The 15,115-nt window shown below is 34.4% G+C and overlaps 2 protein-coding genes and 1 long non-coding RNA gene across 3 annotated transcripts in view; 1 reads left to right on the forward strand and 2 right to left on the reverse strand.

Annotated features, from left to right (window-relative positions):
* The window catches only part of LOC134794983 (uncharacterized), a 312,799-nt gene extending 308,231 nt beyond the window's left edge, over window positions 1–4,568 (reverse strand). The window contains exon 1 of the long non-coding RNA XR_010144742.1: window positions 4,031–4,568. This is a non-coding gene — a long non-coding RNA (uncharacterized LOC134794983). The remainder of the gene's footprint in view (window positions 1–4,030) is intronic.
* The window catches only part of LOC134794914 (uncharacterized), a 443,559-nt gene that overhangs the window by 225,509 nt on the left and 202,935 nt on the right, over window positions 1–15,115 (reverse strand). The window lies entirely within an intron of this gene.
* On the forward strand, window positions 6,302–6,820 carry LOC134795222 (uncharacterized). Its single transcript, XM_063767054.1, has one exon. The coding sequence runs from the start codon at window positions 6,302–6,304 to the stop codon at window positions 6,818–6,820; it is 519 nt and encodes a 172-aa protein (XP_063623124.1).

The following is a 15,115-nucleotide window of genomic DNA, read 5'->3' on the forward strand; positions in this document are numbered from 1 at the left end:
TTGACCCTTTTTCTCATTAATTATAAAATTGGGAACGTCAGTAGTCATTACTTCACACGCTTCGTCTTTGTCCACCTGATCATCGGCGAGTCCAGTAAATGTTTGTGGAATTACGTCTATCAGCGATCCGTCCACAGGTATATCATTTAGAGCATTAACATCAATCTCAATGTCCCGATAATATCTATTATTTACTTTGAGATACTCCAATGCTGACCTAACTTTATCCCTACGAACTCTAAAATCAACATAGCCAGATGATTTTTCTTGTCTGACTATAAGAATAGAGGACAAAGTAGAAACCGCTCTGGGCAATTTGTTTGCAATGTCAGAAACCTCCTGTGGGAAATTTATAACCTGACCTGAGTACCCTAACTGTTGACCTTTTATGCGATAAACAGATATAACAGGATGGATTTTAGCTATTATCTGTTCCTCCACCATTGAGAGATCCTTTAGGACTGGTGGAACTTCCCCTGGATCCATGTAGTTCGTTGCAGAAAATGGGTTAACTTTATCACCCCCCCGGTATTTTAAGCAACGAATACAAGACCCTGATTTTATTTGAAGACCAGGAAACCGTTCCGAACACTCTAAACAAATATCCCAATCAAAGTCTCTCTGAAAATAATCAAACAAAGTCACATGTGGCTTATTTTCCTTTACACGCTGGTCAGTCTGTAAAGTACAGCTAGTCCTAGCAGACGTTGTGCAAATTTTCATTTTTAATAAACGGTCTCCCCTTTCCTCATCCGTCTCCATATTCCTTCTAGAAGACTTACGTTCTTTATCTGTATTAAGACGCTGTTCCTTTTCCTCTTCTGTCTCCGCAGTTATTCTAAATGACTTACGTGCCTTATTTTTATTAAGGCGCTCGGCTGTCTGCTCTGGGGTCTCATTAAGCCGTTTTTGTGCAGTTTCCTTAGCCTTCATTGCGGCAGTTTTTTTTTTTGGAGTTGGTTTGGGCTTTTTACGCTGGGATGACGCAGATGCATTGTCTGATTCCGACAAAGATACTATAACTGGAGGAATCAAGGGTGAAGGCAAGGCCCCAGGCAGGGGTCGCTGCCTCCTACGTGACTCAGCAAAGGACATCAAAATTGCATCATTAGGCCGTGTAAATATTGGGTTTCCAAAAACTCTGACCATTTGAAGCCAGTCAGGACCTACATTGTTTCTGTAAATTCCGCACAGCAAAGTAGCAAGCTGTTCAATTGACGTGGTTTTATACAAATATGCAGCCCCTGACTGGTAATCTACCAACCGATGACTAATATCTACAGAATGGGAATCGAAAAGAAAATACTCCCCTTCCCGTTTCCAGACGCCTACCGTCATCCCCTGAGTGGTAAAAGTAAAACCACCTCCATGTTCGTCGGCAAAAGCCTCCCGGAGGGCCATCAGAGCCTCACTCTGCAGTGTTCTATCTCTATAGGATTTGGTGATTTCATCCGCTAAATCACATTTTTCTACATGGAATACCTTTCCTAAAATATATATAGGCGATAATAAATCGTCGGAGCACAGTTGATCATGTAAATTCGTGCTCCGCATTTTTTGTAAACAAGACCTATAGTAGGTATCGCCGGATGTTAGTAATTCATCTATATGAAAATTCGCAAAAGTAATTCCATGAGCCGTGCCGTAAATTACTGCCGCGACAGCCATCCCGAAACATTGCTGCCGGGGCTGGGTAAAAATGTTAGAAAATTGACTGAATTTCCCTCTTTTAGCTATGATATTATTCATTTTGTTTAGGTATAACGTATATACTTCTATTCCCAAAATAATACCAATATTCCATTCACTAAGCAACGAAGTCCGAATAGAAAAGCCAAAGTTTATTATTTAATTCAAGATAATATCAATATTCCATTCAGTAAGCAACGAAGTCCGAAAAGAAAAGCCAAAGTTTATTATTTAAATCAAAATAATATCAATATTCCCTTCAGTAAGCAACGAAGTCCGAATAGAAAAGCCAAAGTTTATTATTTAAATCAAAATAATATCAATATTCCATTCAGTAAGCAACGAAGTCCGAAAAGAAAAGCCAAAGTTTATTATTTAAATCAAAATAATATCAATATTCCATTCAGTAAGCAACGAAGTCCGAAAAGAAAAGCTAAAGTTTATTATTTAAATCAAAATAATATCAATATTCCATTCACTAAGCAACGAAGTCCGTATAGAAAAGCCAGTTTATTATTTAAATCTAAGTGCAATACTGTTCTGGAAAATTCTGAAAATCAACACAAGCGCCAACGTCGTCTGCCCTTACGCGTCTGCCCGCTCGGGTTAGTTACTCTAACACCTACCCCGCCCCGCCCCCACTCACCGCGCCCGCTTTCGCCCGCGTAACGGTCCGTGTCCTTGAACTTAAACCGCAAAAAAAATGTTCAAACAAAAAAAAACTCAAACGAATACGCTTACCTCGCGCTCGCTTGATCAATCAGCAATACGATGTTCAGGTGCAAAAATAAAATAAAAAAAGTTGCATTTACTGGGGATCGAACTGGGTACCTATCCCATATCCCTGCTTATAAGCGGCAGAGTTCCAACTGCGCTATGATAGCATTTAGTTGAGCTGACGAAATTTGCTTACTTATTTCGAGTAAGAATTTAAATATCTAACTAATCTAAATTCTAAAGAGAATAGATTGTATAGGGGACGTGCATGAACTATAGGGGGCAGCACAGGAGCCGTCAGATCTTTGGCGCGAAGCGTAGATGTCTAGTTTATGATTCCGATGTAGCCCACAAGATGGCAGAACCTACTATGCACAAGAAAACGTACCTACGAGAACGGTTGAAGGTAGCACTTGCTTTGGCAATGTACATGTGCACATATGTTTCCGATTCAGGCCACAAGATGGCAGGCCCTCCAACGCGCACGGTCCCTATAAGGGGCATGCGTGAACTATAGGGGGCGGCATAGGAGCCGTCAGATTTTTGGCGTGAGGCGTAAATGTGACGTTTATGCTTCCGATGTAGCCCACAAGATGACAGAACCTATACTATGCACCTATGCATAAGGAAACGTACCTACAAGAACGGTAGATGGTAGAACTTGCTTTGGCAATGTACATGTTTCCGATTTAGGCCACAAGATGGCAGACCCTCCAACGCGCACGGTCCCTATAGTAGAGGGTTATTGTCGTACTAAATTTTGTAGTCACTGTAAATCAGTGCTGTAAATTTACTGCCATCTTTCGATACAGGATTAAAATGAAAATGAATAAAAAATATCAATAAATGTATATATGTATGGATAAATGATTATTTTTATTTTTAGAACGCCATATGATTTTGACCCATGTTCTTTTACTGATATGAGTAAAAATTGTTAAATATAAAATGGTGTCGCCATCTAGACGAGCATGGAGGCCAAAGGTATGGGCGCCGTATATTCAAGAATCAAATTTTCTTTAAAGCGCAAAAAGCCATCATCTCTTGCAAAAATTAAACGAATACGCTTAGCCCGCGCTTTTCAAAATAAAATAATAAAATAAAAAACAACAATTGATACGAAATTTAAGTATAAAAAAATACAAAAAGTTGTGTAGCAGCATACGATTACGTCGATTACTGGGGATGGAACCAGGGACCTCCCGATGCAACCAAAAAAAGCGAACGTTTGCAAAATGCGCCATGATAGTTCTTACTAAAGCTGACGAAATTTAGCTACTCATTCTCAAGTAAAAACGAAATATCTAAATACCGCCAAAACCAGCGATACAAATTTTCTGAATTTTTGGACATTTAATCTGAGCTGTAGACCTCGCGAGCAGAGCTTGAAATAACATGGTGCTAAGAGCTTTAAATACACCGTGTTTTTTTTTTATTTCCGTTAATTTCAAGGGTGCATTCCTGAGCTTAAATCAAGTAACTTTCTCAAAGACACCGATGTTCTAATTAAGTCCATTTCGGAGATAATCCATAGTTTATTTTTTTACTATAAGGTCTCTACAAGCGTGTACACTTGCCTTAGGGCCGGCTTACATATTGATTAGTGTTTAGAATGAGTTCATACATTTGCTACTAAACTTAAGTACAATCTCGGTCGATTGATGTACGAAATGACATTGATATGTCACAGATTTCAATTGTTTGGTTGAGTTAAATGTAATGCCCGTGTTACAACAACGCTATATGCTACATTTAATTACTTTTTAAACAAAAAAAAAAACAAAAAAGAAAACAAAAAAAAATTTTTTTTTGAAAATTAACTATGCCATTTAGTTCTTATAAACGTACTTAACTATACCCCGAAGTTAACGGAATTCAATAAAAACACGGTGTATAGTAAATTAAAGAAAAACAATACGAAATTTATGTGTAAAAAAATACAAAAAGTTATAATATCCCAGCATACAATTACTGGGGATCGAACCCAGACCCAAACAGAAAAACTGCAAACAGAAAAAGCGAACGTTTACCAACTGAGCCAAATAGTTCTTAGATGGGTTGACGAAATTTAGCTACTCCTTCTCAAATTAAAATTAGTTAAAATTAAATATCTAAATACCGCCTAAACCAGCGATAATTTTTTTCTGCATTTTTTGCTATTAACTCTGTAAACATGTTTCAAAAAGAAAAAAGTCTTATGATATCGATACGACTATTTGTTTAGGCGCCAGGTATCACGACTCCGCCATTTTGAAAAATTTCCAAAAACCGGATTGACAAAAAAATTTTATTTAGTCATAAAATTCGGTCACAAAATTTCACGAGAATCGGTTAAGAATTGCGACCTGTAGAGGAGAACATCCGGACATACGAAAGCAAAATGCCCGAGTCAAAACGTAGACCTTCGCTTCGCTTCGGTCAATCAGTATATAAGTTTTGATTTAACAAAATTTATATACTATATTACTAAATTTTGGAGTTACATTTATAATCATAAACCATGTCTTTAAACTATTTTCACTGTCACTTTTAACTTATGAATCAAAGTCTAGTATAGTATTAAAAGTCGCCTTACTAATATAAATAAAATTGAGGACTGTCAGTGATAATGCTAAAAACTGTTTTTTTTTATAAATTCTTCATTTAACTTGGATATTTAACCTGCAGGGATAATTTACCTGTTACATAGCTGTGAGCAGATTTAGGAAAGTGATTATTTTGTTAAAATGTGCGATATGAAACCCGCGTAAAAATTTTTTTTTTTTTAACAAGACGTAAGTGTGTACGATAAACCGACGTTTAATTTTTCGTTAGTACAAAATAAATAAACAGACATTCTATTTCCTTTGGAAATTCAGTTCATGTTTTCTGAAAAAATAGCACCAAAAGTGACAGCCAGCAGCCAGCTTAATTGTTAACATTAATTTAGTAAGTTTTGTCGGCAATCCGCCTTCCGATCGCATCATCTATTTTTGTGAAAGTTTATATGGTTTCATTGTTGTCGTTTTCAAATTTTTATATTTCAAAAATATTTTTACAAAGAAAACAACAAAAACTAAAATCGTGGGCCGGCAATCCTAAGTGGAGGTTTGCCTAACACTATGATATTGCATTGTAGGGTACTTCAATACAATGTTATATTTTAGCCAAAAAAAGGAATACTTCATACAACCTATGGAAATCCACCTCAGTACAATTAAGATTTTAGTGTTTAGTATTAGTTAAGTACTATAATAACTGCATGTTTGACAGTTGATTCAATTGTTAAATTATGAGTTCAGTTATAAAGGTATACTTTAATAATGAGAACTTGTATTTAACTATTGAGAAACTGATGACGGCCTATCGCAAAAATATAATTTCCGTTATCTTCCTCTCTATCACTCTTGCGTATTCGCGCGATAAAGAGGTAGATAAAGAAATATCGATGTTCGATTTTTGCGGTAGACTCTCTGGCATTACATCATATTACATGGCTAAGTGTAAATATAGTTAATGGAAGTAAGGGTACATTTACACTGGTCCGTTTAGGCTGCGTTCGCTTTGCACATCGGATGCAGTCAGCGGAACAGTGTAAAGCTATTTTTAATATATATTATATTGGTTCTTTATGTATTCATTATTTTGTTTTATTTAATTTATTACCTATTTATATAACCTACTCATTGAAACGTAACGAAAAGTAACCACGAAAAGTTCTGTCTGGTAATGAGCACCAGATGCTAAGTAATATTCCTATGTATGAAAACAAAAGTATCAAAAAAAATCTGATTAAAAATAATTAGGTATTTTTTTGGCCCGAAGTACAAAAGTAGGGAGCGTAAGTAGACACAACAAAATAGTAAGCAAGTTCAAATACCTCGGCTCGGTTTTGTCCGCGGACGCAAATGTGGACATGGATGTATCACATAGGGTAAATGTAGCTTGGCTGAGATGGAGGTCGCTCTCGGGGGTGCTCTGTGACCGCCGTGTGCCGATAAAGACTAAAGGCAAGGTCTACAAAACAGCTGTGAGACCTGCTATGGTGTATGGTGCAGAATGCTGGACGATCAAACAAGCGCATGAACAAAAACTCCATGTCAATGAGATGAAGATGCTGAGGTGGGCGGCCGGTGTGACGAGACTCGATAAAGTACGTAACGAACACATCAGAGGAAGCTACAAGGTCGCCCCCATCACCGACAAGATTCAAGAATCTCGCTTGAGATGGTACGGGCATATCATGAGACGCGACGAAGACCATGTCGTGAGGAAAGCCCTTGCATTACCGAATAATAAGAGAGGCAGAGGTCGCCCGCCTGCTACGTGGTGGTCCACCATATCAATGGATTTGAAACAGACCCAGTTGAACAAAGAGACAACCCAGGATCGCCCGACCTGGCGCTTGAGAACGAGGAGGGCCGACCCCAAATAATGGGAAGAGGCACGGAAAGAAGAAGGTTCTTTATGTATTCATTATTTTGTTTTATTTAATTTATTACCTATTTATATAACCTATTCATTGAAACGTAACGAAAAGTAACCACGAAAAGTTCTGTCTCGTAATGAGCAACAGATGCTAAGTAATATTCCTATGTATGAAAACAAAAGTATCAAAAAAAATCTGATTAAAAATAATTAGGTATTTTTTTGGCCCGAAGTACAAAAGTAGGGAGCGTAAGTAGACACAACAAAATAGAAAACACAACAAAACAAAAACTAAATACAAAATAGATTAAATCGGAGAACCTGCCACATGCAAAAAAAAACACATTGAAAAAGATTTTCACTTACTTTTTTTTAATACTTACAGTACAGACTAAGACTAAGTATTACTTCGACGGATCGTCGTTTTTTGTTACACCCTGAAAAATAGTTATATTTACCTATAACATATGTATAGGTATATAAGTAAATTTATATATATATACTTAATATAATATACATTTACTAATTAAGTATGTTAGCTTCTCTCAAGTCCCTATGCAGTGTTAGATAATAAGTTATTAAGTATTTATTCTTATTATTTTTCGTAGCAAGTCAAAAGCCATGTAAATATAAATTCTACTAACGGCGTACCTAACGGCGTATTTCTGAAATCAAATATCGTAAGCGATTACAAAATAACAATATATGTAAGTGCTATAAGTAGATATAATGTAGGAATACTAAGAATACGATTAAGATCGCAAGTTAGAGCTCTTAGTTTGTGACAGTAATTAAATCCTTATGGTGTACTATAAAGATGTTAAGAACTTCCACATTAAATGCTATTAAAAAGCATATTAAGCTAAGCTTAAGTCGGTATTTAGATTATCGGATATAAATTCAATATAACAACGGTATTAAATAAGTATAGCGATAAGCTACGGAAGTTGAAAACAGAGTTATAGTTAATTATAAATCGCCTTGTAATTTTTAATAAGTATTTGCCATTTTGATACTACGATTAAATACGGTAATAATAATCGCCATAATGTCGCCATATAAATATTAATATTTTTTTCAAGTATCTAACTACGACTTGAAAAACAATAAGTATTTTTTTGTAATGACTTAAAAACATTATTCAACTTATAATAATTGTTGAAGATAAGCCTCCAAAATAGCTTCCTCCATTGCCATTTGAGATATTTAGACCTTTAGTGTTGACCAGTTGACTACGTTTCATGTCATTACTGGTAACTACAGTCGACGTTAAAAATATGTTTACATTTTTCGCCTTATCAAAAAGGAGAAGTAAGGTGCTAAAGTGTAAACATATCTTTGACGTCGAATGACCAACACACTGACAACACACCTTTGGCTATTTTGAAAGATTTCTTCTCTTTTCTTCCTTTTTCTTGTTTTTCAAATATTTCTGCAATCACAACTCACTTTTTTATGCAAAAAATAATTTGTAGGTATTTAAGACCGCTGGCCCAATATTACAGGGTTCTATGTTTCACTTTTATCGAACTGAAATTTGAACATTGTCATAGTGACATTAAGTCGAATTTCAACTATCTTAAAAATATAACATAGAACCCTGTAATATTGGGCCAGCGAGATATTTTGAAGCATCTATCCCTCGAGCACTGCATGTCCGCGTATGATTCGACGAGTGACCCGTTTATTAAAGTTATTTTTGTTGGACATATAATAATATTTTCTAACAACCGACAAATTATTAATTTTAGGTTAATATGTGTCATAAGTCTAAGAGAAGCTCGAGCTTCCAATTTGACAGCTGATGTAGACGGTGCTGTACGACTCCGTGCATTATCCGGTATTATCAAAAGTCGATGTTTGACTGGCAAGTGACCACACAGCACCATACCCCACCTATTTCAGCCGTTAACCCTTTAGTGGGTAACGGCAAGATATTTGCCGTCAGACAATTCAGACATTAAATTGTTTTCGCAATATACGCGTTGTTAGTTAATATAATTTTTAGTTCGCATTGGAGTATATACTAGTACCAATCTACGAAAAAAAAGGAGAGCTGATAAGTTATTCCAGCTCTTGTAAAATGTTAATTCTTTGGCAAGATCATAGATATTGCCTACATTTGAACAAAAATATCTATAAATAAATTTGCTTACGCTTGATTTTGTGGATAATTATAATTCTTATATTTCAAACGTCAAATTAATGCTTTTAACCTTACAATAACTTATTTTATAAAAAAAAATCCTAAATGTTTCATTCGCATAATGAAAATTGGTATTTTTTGACATTCATTGACCAACAATGGCAAACATATTGCCGTCTTGTGAACATGGAAATGACAACAGATGGAAAAAAATATTCTCGCTTAAAAATAGCTGAAATGAAACATTGAAACCTAAAATGGTATATCCATTTAGGTATAGCTGTTAGTGGGCTCAGTTAAGAACTGAAGGCAGATTTTTTAAAATTACAATATGTACAATACTCCTTATTGCACATCTCACACAATTTACAATACACGAACAGAAACAAAAACAATTGGATTGGGGTTGGAATTACATTTTTTTAATTATTTGTAAAGCGTAGGAATTACGAGTGTACATAAGGACTCAAAATATGGGAACCCACTTTTAGCACTAAAATTAAAAAAAAAAACAATGCCAGTAATGCAAAAAATGTAATTGTATATATACGAGCAGCCTTATTAATTAAATAAATGTTAATTAAGTTATTTAGGTACGACAAATCATAAAAGGGTGTTATCGAGTAAGTATTAATGTAGTAGTAGAGGTAAATAAGACAATATTGTATTGTAAATTTTCATCAAAACGGATGAACTTGTACCTAATAATAGGTATGCGCGTAATTAATAAATATAAACTGAAAACCAATCTCAAAGTAGAAAGTCACTCTAAACACACAGTGCTTTAACTTTGGCTCCTATTTCTATTTCTCCATGTCATGAATGCCATTCATCATCATCCTATTAACGTTGTCCCGATATTTAACCATGGCTTGGTTACTTGGATTAAGTAAATAAATACCTACCTGAAAACTAGCATACCTTTTATAAAAATATATCTTAACTAAAAATACATGGCTGCTATGAGTTACGCAAGCCCCTCAGGGAAGAAAGGTGGAGGGAGGGGAGGAGGAAAGAGGGTTAAATGCTATTGTTTTTTATACCTGCTTTTTTACTGCTGTAGGTACACGGTTCGATTCAGATTTGATAATTTGTTAATAGTTCTAATTTTATTTTGATACGACGTGGAAGATCGCTCACAACGATTGGTCCAATGCGAAATTAAATGAAAGTCATGCGTGAGCTGTGCGCCAATCACCAAGAGGAACGTCAAGGTCATATCGAAACCACAACAAATTAGCATAATTTTTATATGGACATGTCTGAAATAAAGTGATTTTAATTATTTATTTATTTTATTTAAATAAAAGGTAAAGCGTATTTTTCTGTGACAAATTACAAATTAGGTACTCAAAACAGAGAATATTATACAAATTTACACATAAAATTACAAACTAACAAAAATCCTTACCTTACTAATATACAGTATGTAACTGAACTAAAAGCAATCACTCAAACCCTTTAATGTTTAGGTCATACTAAGCATCTTTTACTATGGGACCAACTCCGAAATCGCGAAAAAAAAAATTGACTCCCATAGGAAATTTCAACATCAGACCAGCTAAATGTATGAAACATACAATTTTTTTTTCGCGTTTTCGGGGTTGGTCCCATAGTAAAAGTTGCTCAGTATGACCTAAACATTAACGGGTTTGAGTAATTGGGTGAATCAACTTTTAAGTGTTCAACGTCACACGTACAGGGGGCCGATTTTTGAATTTCGACCGCTCGATTTCGGGTATTTCGTTCAATAATATCTCCACTACTAGGCATTTAAATTCTACTAATAGAATTGAAAACGAGTGGTCAATACCACTCGATTCCAAATTGATATCGCTCGTATTTCATAAATTAGCATTTCGCCGTTTTCCACCGATTCTCGAGTGAGGAAATCGAGCGATCGAAATTCAAAAATCGCCCCCCAGAGTCCCTGATCGATAATACAAATTTATACAAAAGTATGAGTTTTTTTAGTATTCCGCTATGTTCCTATTAATATTTTCTAACATTTTATTACAAATCATTTCATTTTGTTTACAATTTACCCGTTCTTTATTGGTTGTCTAACAGACCATAAGTTGGTTTTCCATAGTAGGACGGATTGTCCCCTTGCAACAGTGCACCGTAAAACTTTGTATTTTGAAAAAATACTGTTGTGGAATTGATATTTAAACACATAATCATTTTTATGGTTAAGTATCATCAATAAAATATACCGATTTGTTATATTAGCATGTAACGGTTTATGAATTTCTTGCGTTTAAATTTTGTCCCTTGAATTATCCACGTCACGCAGGTCAACTGGACAACCATAAGTTAGTTATGAAATCTAAATATATATAACGTAGCAAGATACTTGACGACAAGTTCAAGTTTCTGGTAAGCAGATATGCCTACTCGCCATTTTGATTACACGAAACTCGCGGCGTCAGTCGGTTGAGTACTGTTGGAGAGTGTGGGTGGCTTTATTATATGTCCATCGGACCACTGGCATAAATACATAAATACTTAACATATTACAATAAATTGTATTGTACCAGATACTACTTCACATATATTTTACCGTAAGGGTGAAATAAACACAAAAAATGTACCAGATACTACTTCACATATATTTTACCGTAAGGGTGAAATAAACACAAAAAATCTTTAGAATTTATTATACGGCTCAAAGTTTTAGATAAGTCCCTCTGACAACTAGTCACTTGGACAACGGAAGTGGTTGTCCATAGGACATTTTGGTTATCTCTTGGACTTTTTTATAGGGTCTGAAACAAATTCAATAAAGTATCAGAAAGCACTAACATACATATATATGTTGGTGCTTTCTGATATTTTATTAAATTTGTTTCATTTAGTACCCTCTTTAAGATTTATTATTAATATTTCCATTGGACAACCAGATATGTCTATGGGACAACTAAGTTGTCCCTAAATTGAAAAACATATCTTTATTTTTTTCTTTGTAAATTAAAGAGCAGTTGATATTTTTTTTAACACAATATAAAACAAAGTAGCAGGGGCAATTTTCTTACATCACTATAACTATTTCGCGATTTAATTTAAAAAAATCCGATTATGTGAAATAAGAGTTGTCCAGGGGATATATTGTGAATTTTCGTGAGTATATGCCATATATAAAGATACAAAATTATACAGAATTGTTTAATTCATGTAATTAAAACAATTATTTAAAAACAATAATTGATGTCTAGTATGTTTAAAAATACTTTTGGATAGTGGTCCAGGGGACAGGGCAGATTTGGGCTGGTGATTTTTTTTCGTCATATTCACTAAATTCTTAAAGAAACAGCTCTGCTTTATACATAATCATTAACTAGAGAAACTAATCTTTTAAATAAAGTATATAAATATGGACAGTAACAAATAAAAATAAAAATCCATAATTTCATCATGTGGACATTTAAAAGTTGATTCACCCAATTGCTTTTCGTTCAGTTACATACTGTATACTATTACAAATTAATTTAAAATCGACCTCCTGTTTTGCAGTTTCATCACCACTTACTTATTCTCATCACCAAATTCGATATGGCTGTTTTATTTTAGACGAATTTACTTTGCAGCCTCTCGATCATCGTAACTATGTGAAGTGAAAACGTATAAAGTCGTTCTAAAATATATATTTTTCTTTTGACGAATAATGCATGCTTTCTCTTGTACTTCTTATTCCTACATAGGCCCTTTATTGGTACTTGGACTTTAGTTTGTTAGATAGTTTACGAAATATTGCTCTTCGGAGAACGAAAAGATTGTATGATTTCCAGATAACTTAAACTATAGAAAATTTCAAGAAGGTCTAAGCACTGAACAGGATTCAAAAATAAAACTCAAATGATGAAGGATCTTAAAAAATCATCAATCACCAAACAATGAAAAAAAAAATGACGCTCAATTCAGTTCATCATATAGGTAGGGCAAACTATTATTATGAAATACCTATTTATTCTGTGCTATTATGTTACCATATTTACATATATTTCATTGTTGTATGACATAATATTTAACATAAATTTTTAAACGTAACTTGTTAGCATGCGTTTAATAAATACTCCCTTTTATTATATTATTAGTTAAGTATATACCTACCTACAGGTTGGCCCAAAAATACGTGGACAATTTTTTCAATGTGTATATTGTTGATAATTTTAACAAAGCTTTGCGTTTGTTAATTAAAGTTCAAAGATAATATTTTGAATATAGGTGTTTTGGCGTTATATGGTTGTAGTTTTAATTTTTATTGACGTTTTGTAAAAGATGTGTAAGTACCTAAGTAAAAACATTATTCCTTCCGAGGCAAAGGTTTTTGTAAGGGACCTGGGTAAACGCTTGCGGGATAGGGGTTGCGATCCTAGATCTGGTTCGTACCTGGTCCAGCGTATATCGTAGGCTAAATATTCAGCGCGGGAACCCCGCTGGTATTTTGGGGACGTTTGTGCCAAGTACTAACCGGATTTGAATATAGGTTTTATGGCTTTCTATTATGTTTTTTTCTTGTAATGACCAATTTCCTTTTAATTTTGACGATGCGTGTTGCAGATGACAAATGTGAAAATGTACGTTTTATTTTGACGAAACCTGAGGTGGATGAGCTTTCTGTATTATGACGAAGCCTGTTCCTTTTTTTCTGACAACGTAAATAACCTTGTCAATTTAACTACATATATACCTACATACTAACTAGGTACTCGTTGACATACATCACTCAATAAACAATGCCCTATAAGATAAACAAATCGATTCATTATAACATGGTTCTATGTACTGTGGCCTAGGAATCAAATTGGTTGATACCTACTTTCTTTATCGTTTCGGTGTTTTTAGATAGGTACTTAGATTTTTATCTTTCGGTAATAAGGTTGTAGGTACATGTTTGGTGCCGTAACACCGACGGACCCGACGGTCATAATATCTTGAACAGTTACAGTAGAGGTGTCTAGGTATAATACATTAGTACATATTCCCGAGTTGGTTTTTGCTTGACATTCTAATTTGCTCCTTATTGATTAGTACCTAGAGTCTAGAATAACAAGACGTGCTTCTAGTAAAAGTAGGTATCTGTATTGCAGATATTTAGTTGTTAGCTTGACGTTGCGTTCTGCATCTTATTTTGTCCTCAGGTAGAGTTGAAAATTGAACAATCGCAATCATAGTCCGTACTTCCGTAGTAGAGGGAGACGATAAAAGTTGCTATCAATAGGGAATATTAGGCAAAGCTCTGCGTAGGTGGCACCTTTGTGGCACATACAGTAAACAAACCACATTGACACATGGCCTACCGCGAAACAAGAAAATCGAAATTTCGTTATCTAATCTCTCTATCACTCTTGCATATTGGAACGATAAAGAGGCAGATAACTAAATTTCATTTTCGCGTTTACCGGTAGGCCCTTGTTAACAAACCGCCTTGATGCATCAATGTCATATTTTATTGTCTGTGAAAACTTGTCAAAAAACAGTTTAAGACACAGTATGTATAAGTTAGTCTATGAATTTACTGAGTCGGTAGTGCTGCACTCTGGCGGCAGAACATTGCAGTAATATCCCCTATTGAAGTAGACAGTTTGTTTATTTTTTCTTATAATTAATACTTTTTACTTTGAAATTGGGCAATAATATTTTTTAGAATTATATATGTAAGTATATAGGTTTTAGAATTAGTAGAATATGCGACCCGTGGTATTTGCAAAATAATGCTTTTCTTTATGTTTAGGGCTAAGAAATAAATAAGTAATTTTATAGGTATACCCACACAATGTATAAAAATAAAGATATGTATGTAACTGACAAAAAAATTGTAGTTTAGCAATTAAGTAATTTAAATTTACCTAATAGTTATTATTTAATAATTCCAAAATGCAATAATTGTCATGATTTTCAGTTTTTATATATGATATTTCAAAAACTGCTGGCTGAACCCACTGCACCTTAAGTTGATAAAAACGCGTTTAAAGTACAAAATAGTGTCTAATCTAGAGGAAGGGGCAATTATTTATAAATATGTAGGTACGGAATATTTGCCGAATATACAGGGTGACCTTAGCCATTGGACAAACCCTGAAATCCCACGTAGGGTTACTTCTCAGAAATGCTCTAACGGTAATATTTTTTTAATTAGAACAAAAGATAAAAAAA

The sequence above is a fragment of the Cydia splendana genome, chromosome 11 (genome assembly GCF_910591565.1).
Source record: "Cydia splendana chromosome 11, ilCydSple1.2, whole genome shotgun sequence".
Lineage (NCBI taxonomy): Eukaryota > Metazoa > Arthropoda > Insecta > Lepidoptera > Tortricidae > Cydia > Cydia splendana.

Excerpts from the sequence above, each read along its gene's own strand:
- LOC134795222 (XM_063767054.1), top strand. The coding sequence starts at position 6,302 with ATGGATGTATCACATAGGGTAAATGTAGCTTGGCTGAGATGGAGGTCG.